The 12,684-nt window shown below is 39.9% G+C and overlaps 1 protein-coding gene across 1 annotated transcript in view; it reads left to right on the forward strand.

The window, feature by feature from the left end:
• Positions 1–9,998, forward strand: part of LOC115915658 (interleukin-6 receptor subunit beta-like) — a 30,565-nt gene extending 20,567 nt beyond the window's left edge. Inside the window, exons 12-15 of the mRNA XM_030969220.1 lie at positions 723–866; positions 3,890–3,986; positions 5,965–6,028; positions 9,522–9,998. Coding sequence (XP_030825080.1) covers positions 723–866; positions 3,890–3,986; positions 5,965–6,028; positions 9,522–9,998 — 782 coding nt within the window. The remainder of the gene's footprint in view (positions 1–722; positions 867–3,889; positions 3,987–5,964; positions 6,029–9,521) is intronic.
• Positions 9,999–12,684: the final 2,686 nt, after the last annotated feature.

Below are 12,684 nucleotides of genomic sequence, written 5' to 3' on the forward strand. Positions count from 1 at the left end.
AGGTCCCTGTCAGGACCTTGCCCCAGCCCAGGCCTCCCACAGGTTCACAGCCTTGTCTCAGGCATCCACCTGCTCTGGCCTGGGTCTCCTCCAGGGACTGCAGGTGGATCTCTGCATCCTCTGGGACCTCCATGGCTGCAAGGCCACAGCTGCCTCACCACGGTTTCACCATGGCTGCAGGGGAGCCTCAGCTCTGGTGCTTGGAGCACCTCCTGTTCCTCCTTCACCAACCTTGATGTCTGCAGGGCTGCTCTTCTCATATATTGTCACCCTGCTCTTCTCTGGCTGCAATTGCATTTGTAGAGTAACTTCTTTACCTTCTTAAATCTGTTATCACAGAGCCATTTCCAATTGGCTCAGCCTTGGCCAGGGGCACCTCCATCCTGGGCCAGCTGGGATTGGCTCTGTTGGATATGGGAAGCTTCTGGCAGCTTGTCACAGAAGCCACTCCTGCAGCACCCCTACCACCAAAACTTGGCCATACAAACCCAATACAGCCTTGTAGTGTCAAAAGCTCATGCTTTTAACCTCTGGATTTAAAATGTACATAAATATTTTGGGGAACTCTTGTACCCATCCAAAGACATCTGTACACTCTGGTTTCCTCCAGATGAGGATCAGGGCACTGAAATTTTGCTGTTTGCCCAGTCAGCTGCACTGATACCTGCTCAGCCATGAGAGTTCATCTAATCATCTCCCTCCTAAAACCTCTTGTGTTTCAGCTGTTACTCTCAATGCTTCTATCACAAGTTACCATCTTACCGGACTGAAGGAAAAGACCGCCTATCGTGTGCAGATTTCAGGATTCACTAATGCTGGAGAAGGACCTCAGACTCTTTCACAGCCTTTCAGCACTCCAAAATATGGTACTGTGGAACCTCTATGCATCTGCATTACCCAACATGAATCTTCACTTTATGTCCTCTCAATGTTCACTCACAAGGTTTATTAGTCAATCCTCAGTTACTGACAGCAAACACGAAAAAATGTTCCTCTGCAAGATGTAAACTTTGTGTCACAGAACAAAGTATTTAATTACCTGTATATTACCTGTATTTTATAACCTAATATACTAGCTAGGGTTAGCTAGGGTTCTTCATCTCTGAAACTTTTCTGAACTTTTTGTCCTAGCTATGTGCACATATCTTTATTTATTAACAATTACCCTCTAGATTCCATCAAATGAAATTTCTGCCTGTGACTAGTAATGTTCAAGTATCTGCTTTTGGCAAAATCCTGAGCAATCATGTGAAGTTGGTTTCCTGAGCCATTAACTGCAAAAATAAAAGATTAAGTACCTTTCAATTGCTCCTAGTGTGGGTGAACACTAACCAAAATATCTTCTGCTTTCTGATAATTTAAGTACATTCTAAGTAACAGGTCCTTTAGGTCACTGGCAAAAGTTTACTTTTCTCAGAAGTGCCTGAATCGGCTAAGATCAATACAGTTACATTTAAAAGGTCTAAAAATCTTCAAATCATATAAGGTTGGCTAAACTTAGTCTTTCAAACATTTTTAACACCTCCTCAGTTAAACTAAAACTAACGCTGCAACAGACTTTTTTTGTTTGACCACAGCTTCCCTTAATGAAGATTTCTAAATAGAAAAATAAAAGAACATGCTAAGATGGTATCAGGAACCTGTGATATTCAGAAACAGAAGTACACAAATGGTTTCTCCCCAGAGCAGCTTTTTTGTGTTAAGTGAAACAGATATAAAACATACAAATAAATAGTCAAAAATGTAAAGAGATTTAAAAAAAGAAATTTAAAATCTTCCTTGAAATCAACAGGATTTGCACCCCTCCTACCCCCACTGAAAACTTTCTCCTGTCAACACAAAATATTAAAGCCTCTCCCTAGAGCTTTTCTTCAGGACTCTATTTCACTCATCCTACCAAATATATATTTGGAAAGCATTCAATTTTTCAGTGAAGTAACAAAAATGCAGAGTGAAATTAACACATTTTAAAAAATCAAGTAATTACACTGAATTTACACATTACATTTACTATTTTTGCTCTTCCCAAACATTTCACAGGCTTAATCCATTAGAAGTATCTCAGGTTTCTTTGCTATAAAGAACCAATTTCAGCAACAAAGCAATTTGCAGCTTTCCAAATTAGTTTTGAACTTTAGGGAGCTGTTTGGTAAAAAAAAAAAAAATAAAAATACTATTGTTGGGGGATGGGTAGGAAAAGAAAAAGCAAGTGGCTTTTTTTTTTGCAAATATGGTTTGTCAATATCAGTAACACAATCACGAACTGACCACACTCTACAAGCACTACTTTTAAACTTTTGATGTCTCCTATAATGAAGGAGACATCAAAAATCTATAACAAAGACCTCTACACTGACTCACTCTTAACATCACAGTCAGTTTTGGTTCCTGTGTTAGCCTGAGCATTTTATCAACCTTCATTAACTCAAACCCTTTCTCTTCTGTAGGTAGGTGGGATCTTGATAGAAAATATCTCAAGCAAGTACTAAGAAGCAATAAGAGACATAGGTTTGCTTCAAGGACTGACAAATGACTGATTACAGATAAAACAGTCTTAATGATCTTAAAAGTTAAAGCATGGACACCATCTAAATACACAAGCTGTGTTATTGCTATCAGGACCAGGCATGACCTCTCAAAACAACCCTAAAACAAAATAAACCCCAATCAAATAAAAAACCCATACAAACAAACAAACAAACAAAATCCCCAGAAAACAAAAACCAAAATCAACCAACAAAAAAAATCCCCAAACACTACTAGTAAATCCTGAAATCGATAAAAAGCCACTTTCACTCAAACAGTTTCTTATTAAGTCAGATGTGCATGAGGGTCCTGACCTGTTAAACAAGTTAGAGCTTGCATAACAGCATGGGCAGGAAAAAAACCACTTGGCAGGTTGGAGGTGGACAAAGAACCATCTGAAATTCAACAAGGGCAAGTGCAGGGTCCTGAACCTGAGGAGGAACAACCCCAGGCACCAGCACAGGCTGGGACTGACCTGCTGGGGAGCAGCTCTGTGGAGAAGGACCTGGGGGTCCTGGTGGACAAGAAGCTGTCCATGAGCCAGAGTGTGTCCTGGTGGCCAAGAAGGCCAATGGTACCCTGGGAGCATTGGGAAGAGCATTGCCAGCAGGTGGAGGGAGGTGATCCTGCCCCTGTACTCAGCCCTAATGAGGCCTCACCTGGAGTGCTGTGTTCTGGGCTCCTCAGGACAAAAGAGACATGGAGCTCCTGCAGTGGAGGGTTGCAAAGTTGTTTAGGGAGCTGGAACACCTTACTAGTGAGGAAAGGCAGGAAGAGCTGGGCCTTTTTACCATGGAGAAGAGGCAACAGAGAGGGGACCTTATCAATATATACAAATACCCTAAGGGCAAGTGTCAGGAAAATGGGGCCAGGCCCTTTTCTGTGGTGTCCAATGACACAACAAGAGGCAATGAGCATAAACTGAAACACAGGAATTTCCACCTGAACATGATGAAGAACTTCTTTACTGTGAGGGTGATAGAGTACACAAACATATTGCCCAGAGAGGCTGGGGAGTCTTCTTCCCTGGAGTTACTCAAAACCTCCCTGGATGAAATCCTGTCTCACCTGCTTTAGGTGAAGCTGCTTTAGCAGGGGATTAGAATAGATGAGCTTCATAGATCCCTACCAATCCCAACCATTCTGTGATTCTAGATACCTAGATATCTTAAAAATACAAACCTGAAAAGCCCACACTCCCCTGAGAACACCAGCTTTAGTTTTAACTAAATTTTACTTAAATTCCAGAACAATGTGTAAAGTTGGCTTTGACTTCTGTTTCAAATATTTCTCTCATTAAGTTAATAAGGTCTTTCTGTACTTAACTCCATAAATCTGATTCAAGCTTTCTGTTTCCCATCAGATAAAGGAGAACTTGAAGGTTTTGTGATTGGTCTCTGTTTCAGCATGATACTCATTCTGGTTTTTGCACCTCTCACTTGTTCTCTGGTGATTAAAAGGTAAGAACAGAATATTGGCTGGAGTTGTTAGCAGCACTCTTGTTTTGCTTAGCTCTGACACTGGGCCTTTCATAACACTGAGCCTTTCATAACACTGGGCCTTTTTTGTCGTTAAAGGCAACACAACTCCAAAAACTCACAACACCAAAGCCTCCACAGTAATCTTACAGTGAAAGCAATTGCAAGCCACTATAAGCTAATTTAAATGGTAAAACAAGTTTGTAAAAAATCTGTACTCTTTAACTTTTGGTTCCTTTATCTGACTACCTCCATTCACAAACACTCTTAGAAAGAGACAGGACCTTTTCTCACACTGGGATATATGCTACATCTATAGATAAAGCGTGCATTTGATAAATTTTATCTAAGATGTTTCTTGCAAACACATTTGGATATTGAATTTATAAAGTATGTATATAAGCACATAATGACAAGGAACAATAAATTAGTAGGAGCAAGAGAGAATAATAAGGGTGACTATAAGATCTGGCAATGGTCCTCTTGTTTTATGAAAAATTAGTTTCTGCAATTATAAAGTATTCACCCCCACATAATAATTTGAAGTACAATATCAGGGGCATACACTATGCCTAAAAGGTTTGCATTGTAATGGGTTCCAAAAATAATTTTCTGACAAACCTAATTGCATACAACCACTCATGTTACTATTTGGCGTCCTAGAACAGTACCTTCTCTTTTTCTCCTCTTCACAAAGCACCAGCCTCAGAAGCTGAAAGCACAACTGCTGAAGGACAGCTGGCACAACCTGTGGCTTGAGAGCCACACAGCATGACATAGCCTGCTTTAGCTTTAAACTCTTGTCCTTGCCACTGGGAAACAGACTCTGCTTTTTAAGATTGTATTTTAAGTCACACTGTGTCTGATACAACTGTTTTGGCAGGAACTTCTGAGACTTACCTAGTTTTGACCGAGAGTAAACTTCATTGTGTTCAATATAAGACCACACCTCTTTGTCTGGGCCCAATAGGAAAGAGGAAAGGGGAAAAAATAAAGCAAAACGCAAGACAACTAGGCAGCACCCAGGAGCCCAGTGTAGCACTACAAAATAGTGCTTAAATTTGTACATTTGTAGTAATATTGAGTATTTGAACTGAGATAAAGGATCCCAGTGATGCCCTCATCTCAATTGCTTTCTTGAATTGTAAGAAAGGCGTCACCAGCCAGCCAAACACCCATCTTCACAGGATCAGCAGGAGATCCAGTAACTTTACAGCCACAGCTTTTCACCTCCAACCACAGCCTAAGTATAGGCAAAGTACCCTAAAGCTAATGAAGCTAGCTTTACTTTCAAAACTGAAAAATACTGAAGCCAACACTAAGGCAGAATGATGGACTACTTAAAGTCTCAGCCTCTCTTACAGCTTTGTTGAGGCTTTCTTTATGGAGGTCAGATACTGTATGTAACAGCTCCCAGAAAGAGCCAAACTCAAAACAATCAGGAAAGAGCAGGAGTTGTGTTGTCTCGTTAGAGCTTCTTCCAGACTACCAGAGCCACTGCACAGGGGCTGAATGCAGCAGCATCTTGCTCTTTGTTTTCAGGGGAGAGGAAATTTTTAAATCAAAGCCCAGGAGCAAATACTTACTAAAACAAGCTTTGTCTTGTACATCTCAAAGCCCTCAAGGAAGATGGAGGATTTGTGGAAATGGTAACAGTTAGATGTATAGAAATACTAGATGTATAGATTAAAAGTACAGAAAGAGACAACATTGCCAGAACTTTCACAGCTCCTTTGTCATTAAACAAGGATGCTAATCATCATTAACTCAGTATTTCAGTGTAGGCTACCAAGTTTGGTCATCAGCTTTTAAATAGCATTATGCTTAAATGTCTCTGTAGAACACCTTTCTTTATGGTTACAAAAATGTCAATATATTATGTATGAACAATAATTAATTTAAATGCATAGGAAATGTCAGTCATCTAACCTCATGTTAAATGTAAAATACTTCTTTACAGGCTGAAAATATCATATTGGCGCAGTGTACCCACCCCAGGAAACAGCACTGCACTCCAAGATATGGTAAGTACTCTTCTGACAGCATGAAAAAAATACACAGGGGAGATCTTTGATTAATCTATAGTGCTAGTTATCTGTCCTTTCACACTTTACTTAAGAAAATGTCTAATATCAACTGCTTGGAAGCCAGAGTAATATTCAAAATATAGGATGGGGGATAGTTTCAATTTAGGCATAGGCTGTATATACTTTAAAATTTAATAAAGGTCTCAGACTTTTTTTGAGTACATTGTAAAGCATTTTTAAAGACATGATCCTTAAAAGAACAAATCAAAGCTGAATGGAGGTAGATGGAGTATAAAGAGAGAAATTCAGGGCTTTTTTGGCCATCTGGACCAAATTTCATGGGACAAGCCAATTAAACCTGAAGCATCTTCATTATTTCCCTTACCATAAAATGAAGTGCCATGAAGTCTAACCATTAACCACTCAGTTTTCACCAACTCAAACTGATTATTAAGTACAAGTTGTTCAAAATACAAAGTAGTGAATTGTGGTATAATTCCAGAGAAGTCTTATGAGAGAGGCCATGTAACATGGTGTTTTCTGAAGCCTGCTCCTCATCTTGCCTCCAAAGCAATCCGGGGGCTCTGATTGGCAGCTGGTGGCTGTCTGAGGAGCACCTACCTACCTACAGGAACCAAGGTTCAGCAGCATGCTCACATCTTGCCCACAGCTTTCCCATTTATTTTGTAAGTATACCTGAATTTCAGCACTAAATAAGTAGGAAAATCAGCCAGCTGTTAGGAAAAAATACAGCAATTAAAATCAGCTGCTGGAGACCACATTACCCACTTTTGCCTATTAGTGGACCTATTTGTATCTTCACCTTCTTGCCTTCCCACTTTTAGCAAGATTTCTGCTGCAGTTTTGGTGACATCTGATACTAAAAGTCCTTTTACAACACCTAAGTTTATCTCTAAAGTCTCAGACCCCCTATGATTGTGTTTTTGTATCAGAAATTAGTACTGTTTTCCTTTATAAATATCTTTTTCTGGAAGACTTGAACTTACGTTGGCACTTGACAATCTAGTAGTTCCTCTCACAAGCTTTTACAAGCAGACTTCTATCTCATCAAATTTTGGGCATTGGCTAGGTAGGTATCTACTGTCCAGAACTGGGATACAGAGTGAAGTAATCAGAAACAGTATTTCAGAAGACCCTGATGGTCAGCTGATAATCAGAAGTTTTGCTGAACACCAACATTGCTTCCTCTAACAGAGCAAGTAGGAATTTTCATATTCCAGATCAGGACTTCCTCACTTGCTTTCTTCCACCTAAATGCAGCTAAAGAAGTGATGAGTTCAGAGCTAGTCATCAGGTAGCCATTTTGCAATGAAGAATTGCAAGTGAAACACGCTGAGACTGCATGCTACAGAAAGGACAAGTAGGCTTTATGAACCACAGTGCCATTTTGACATAAAATGCATAAAAGAAAAATATATTAATTTTAAAAGCCTTTAACTTTTCCTGCAGAAACAAAGCAACTGTCAAAGAAAATGAAGTTTGTATTAACCATGCCTGGTAGAGAATATTTTGCCTATTGCCTCTTTCAGACAGAATCCTAGCATTGCTGTGTTGTTTAGAAAAGACTTCCATGATCATCAAGTCTAACCATTAACCAGTTCACCAATGATCCATGTCTCCAACTGACACAGGAAGACTTTTTCCAAACACTTTCAGGGATGGTGAATCCACCACATCCCTGGACAGCCTGACCACCCTTTTAGAGAAGAAATTCTTCCTAATACCCAATCTAAACCTTTCCTGGTACAACTTGAGGCCATTTCCTCTCATCCTGTCACTTGTTACCTAAGCAAAAAGACCACCCCCCACCTGGCTACTTCCTCCTTTCAGGCAATTGTAGGGAGTGATAAGGTCCCCCCTTGAGCCTCCTTTTCTCCAGGCTAAACACCTCCAGCTCTCTCAGCTGCTCCCCATTGGACTTGTGCTCCAGACACTTCCACAGCTCTGTTGCCGTTCTCTGGACACACGCCAGCACCTCAGCGTCCTTCCTGAACTGAGAGGTCAGCACCGGACAGGATTCAGGGTGTGGCCTCACCAGTGCCCAGTACAGAGGGACAATCCCTGCCCTGCTCCTGCTGGCCACACCATTGCTGACCCAGGCCAGGATGCCATTGGCCTTCTTGGCCACCTGGGCACAGCCTGGCTCATGTTCAGCTGCTGTCAGCAGCACCCCCAGGTCCTTTCCAGCCACTCTGCCCCAGCCTGTGGAGCTGCCTGGGGTTGTTGTGACCCAAGGGCAGGACCCAGCACTGGGCCTTGTTGAACCTCACACCATTGGCCTCAGCCATGATCCAGCCTGCCCAGATCCCTCTGCAGAGCCTTCCTGCCCTCCAGCAGATCAGCACTCCCACCCAGCTTGGTGTCACCTGCAAACTGATTGAGGGTGCCCTCCATGAGATCATTGGTGAAGATATTAAACAGCACTGGCCCCAGTACTGAGCCCTGGGGAACAGCACTGGTGACTGAACACCAGCTGGATGTGACTTTACTGACCACCACTCTCTGGGCCTGTCCATCCAGGCAGTTTTTTACCCAATGAACAGTGTAACTGCCTAAGCCAGGGGCAGCCCGTTTATCCAGGAGAATTCTGTGGGAAATGGTATCACATGCTTTACTAAAGTCCAGGTAGACATAAAACCTATTTCAGATTTGGTAGCTTTGGAAGCTGCTCTTCATAAAAAAATATGATCATGACCATACATATCACACACATCATACACATTTTTATTCAAAACAAGGCAGAAGTTAACCATGTAGTGATGTCTACTTATCCCATTACAAGAGAAAAAGAGAGGTATTTTATTTGGTATTCCTGAGACTTCAAAGAACAACATTCTCATTTCTCAGTCAGATCACAACTTGTAAGAAGAAAGAAAATAAAAAACAATGCACACTTACTTATTTCTTACACAAAAGCCCTGTGTAAACAAGTTTAGAGCAGATGGGGACAGGGAGGCAGGGGGAAAGGAAAGAAAAATGTCTAATAGCTATACCATCCTGCCCATAATTTAAAAACCATTATGACAAACACTGAATAATCTAGGAGGAAAATAAGGGAGCTTGGTCTTACCAACTGTTCTCCATTTAACCATCCAGAATTTGCAAAAAACTTATTACCCCAGGTATACTCAGATCACAGCATGGCATGAAGTTTAATAACAAACTGTTCATAGCAGCTGACAGCTTAATTTTGTCTGGCTGCTGTTCAAATTTCTGCCTTTTTATCGTAATATGTTTGCTAAATTTTTTGAAAGCTGTGTTCTCAGAACAGCACATCATGAGGCTTACATTTTATCATCACTACTTTTGGTGTCAAGTAAACATAAAAGCAAGAAAAACTGATTAAATACTATGGGACCAGAGAAGATGGTCCTTTAAGTTAGGTATTTTCAGTCATATTTCTAAAACCAAAGATGAACTAAAATGGATTAATTAGCATGTTATTCTTCTTTCTTGCTTTCTCTCACAGACTAATTGGAAACATGTTTCAAGGCCACTGCTTCAGGCCCTGTCAGACAATGATACCACCAGCCTTTTCATCATAGAGCATGAATCAAAGGTTCCTCTGACGCTAGACCTCTCCACAGATGGTGGAGAAGACAACAGGCATGACACCTCCCAGTCAGAAAAACCTAGCAATAGCATAGACATGAGTCCAAGGCATGAAGAAATCCCTGCAGAAGCAGTGACAAGTGAAGAAGACACCATTTCCACGGAAGTCCCACTCTTGTGTGACTATGCCAGCATGGAGTTTAGTCAGAAAGCCCTGATGGGTCTGGCAGTGAGCACACCTGAAACAACTGCTCATCCTCATCTGAAAATGGAACTAAGCAGTAAGCCAGCACAAACTGTGCAGAAGGTTTTGTTTGCTTCCCAGGACTACCTCAAACAAAGCCAGGTGGTACTTCTGCCATCTGGACCAAATTTCATGGGACAAGCCAATTAAACCTGAAGCATCTTCATAATTTTCCTTACCATAAAATGAAGTTCCAAATCTTGTTGTGCTTCAGTGGAGCCACTAGGACCATATGGGCCAGTGAGCTTGTGACAATAGTTATCTCCACCATAGTAAGTTTCCTTGGTGAAATAGATTGACTGTATAAGATTTCACCATGGTCATCCAGTGGAAAGTCCATCTTCACACAGGCAAAACCTTTAGGGACCTACATAAAAAAAAATTCAGTAAAGTTCCTCTTGCTTGATATTTTGTTCCAGGGCATTCAGGAGCCATTCAAGGCTTCTACTCTAAGCACAATGTCATTGTAGATATCAGAAAAATTCTCTACTCACTATGACCAGCTTCAGATCTGATTTTCAGATCCAGTAAGTTTTTCACCAAAAAAAAATTCCAGCAGAAGTATCCACCACTTCAAAGATCTCCAGTTGGTCAAAGCTGGTCACAGAAATTAGTGCAAATCTTTCAAATTAGGAATCTAAAATTTGTTTATTGATCCATGTAAAACACCATTAGTGCTTTACATTCCAGAACTTTACACCTTTCGTCATTGTAGATAAATAGTGCTGTGTTAGTGAAGATAATAATAAGTTTCCTTAACAGTATTGGAGTTGCTACTTGTATAAAATTAAGGCTATTTCTTCCTACAATTACCCACACATTCAGAAAAACCCATCCATAATTTGTGATGAGGTGAAACTGCAGATATGTTTTCACACTGCAATAACAATAACTGTTAAACAGACTTCAGGACCTGAACAGCTATATCAAGTATCCATGCCTCCAAAGATTGCATAGAAGAGGAGCCACTGGAATACGGGGGATAAAAGGGTCTTCCTCAATATACTTTCTATGCAACTCCATCACGTATCTCCACAATGCAAGGAGTCTGAATTTTCAGGCTTACAAGGGTTTCTCAGTCATGAACTCTCCAAGCGTTAATGGTCTGCACTTATTGTAGAAGACCTAGTTTATTGTTGTCTCAAGTTTAAGGAACATTTTTTTTAAATTGCTTTGTGGAGAAAGAAATTGATCAACTGTATCATAAGCACCAGAGAATCCATGGATGGACATTTAAAAAAAAACTCTCATTAAAAGTGAAGGATGATTGGCATTCACACAAATATTTCTACTCATACTAGGCAGCATGAATTATAGAATAGCCATGCTCACAAAAACTCAGAGAAATTCCATATCCCCACTTCACTGATTCAGTGAGAATCCAAAACAAAACCTAGTTTATTAATTTTCCTTATTTATATTCACTCTCTCTTTATCTATATCTCTCTATATCTGTTAAGACTGCCAGGAAGAAACCTGTATTTCACTGTGGGTTATGCACTGTATTTTTTCTTAGCACTTAAAATTCATTCCTGTCCCACAAAGCAATGTGCACTCATAGCTGTTAAATCTTGCAATTGAAACAAGGGGTAAGAGAAGCACTCCCTAGAGACTGCACAACTTTGGACAGTCTTTTAAATATCTTTCTTCTTTTTCTGAATTTTAATCTGGTGACTTTGCCTAATTGAATTTAAGAGAATGCAAATGATCCTGCTATTGGTGGAGCTATTTTTACTGGTAATATCAAGTAGTGTTAGTGAAATGCTGTTACAGACAATGAAGTCCTGATATATAATCTTTATCTAGTAGTCATCATTTGTTGTTTTCCAGAATATAAGAATTATCCATGCTCATTATTTACAGTATTTCTTTCATTTCTGGCCAAAGAAACTTATTTTCCTGGTGCGTACCTTCAATAGCTTTACTCATCCCTGTAAATACCAAATTCTTCTTTTTGTACTCTGCACCTAACAAACCAATACATTTTATTCTGTTATGGATAAAATATGTATAAAGTAAGTAGAACCAAACCAAAGCCCGGTAAGCAGTTCCAGTATATAAAACAGTCTTGATACATGAAACTCAACAGACAGATTGGGCTTTTAACCTGGTGATTATCAACTCCACTCTACTAGCCATTGTCTGAGATCTTATTACAGAAAATTCATACAGCAGTGCAGGAGAATTGTACTAGAGCCACCCATGGATATTAAATAGAAGGTATAGATGTATTCTACTTTCAGTTATAAAGTTCAAAATATATGTAATTCTTAATTGATCTCATTAGAGCAATATTTGCACAATGGCCATAAACAGTACATTTGGGAGAGTAAGAGATACATATAAAATCCTGGTGTGGAGATTGGAAATAAATTCAAAACTCATCCCATTATGATGTATACTTTGAGAGTAAAGAAAGAACCTCTTATGTGGAGAGAAGCAGAAAAGCACATTTACTAAATAGTTTCATGCATCCAAAAAGGAGGTTTAGTTGGAATAACATACTTACTCTGTGACACAGGATTAGGAGACATACCATGTTCAGGTCTTCAGGTTAGGGAAATATAGATGTCTGTGTTTATATATGTGTTTTTGGTTGGCTCTCCTGTGGAGATTTTTATTTCAGTTAGAAGGGTCCTACAACAATTATCTAGTTGTACCCTCTGACCTCTTCAGGCAGTTTAAAAAACAGTGACTGCAGAAGCCTTCTTACACAAAAAAACATGTAAATACTTTATTCCATGTGCTATAGTACTGTTCAAGTGGTTAGTGTAGTGTTCTTAACATCAATATTTTAGCTTCAATATATGTTATGTTGAGTGAAATTGCAGATATG

This window comes from Camarhynchus parvulus, chromosome Z, assembly GCF_901933205.1.
Source record: "Camarhynchus parvulus chromosome Z, STF_HiC, whole genome shotgun sequence".
Taxonomy (NCBI): Eukaryota; Metazoa; Chordata; class Aves; order Passeriformes; family Thraupidae; genus Camarhynchus; species Camarhynchus parvulus.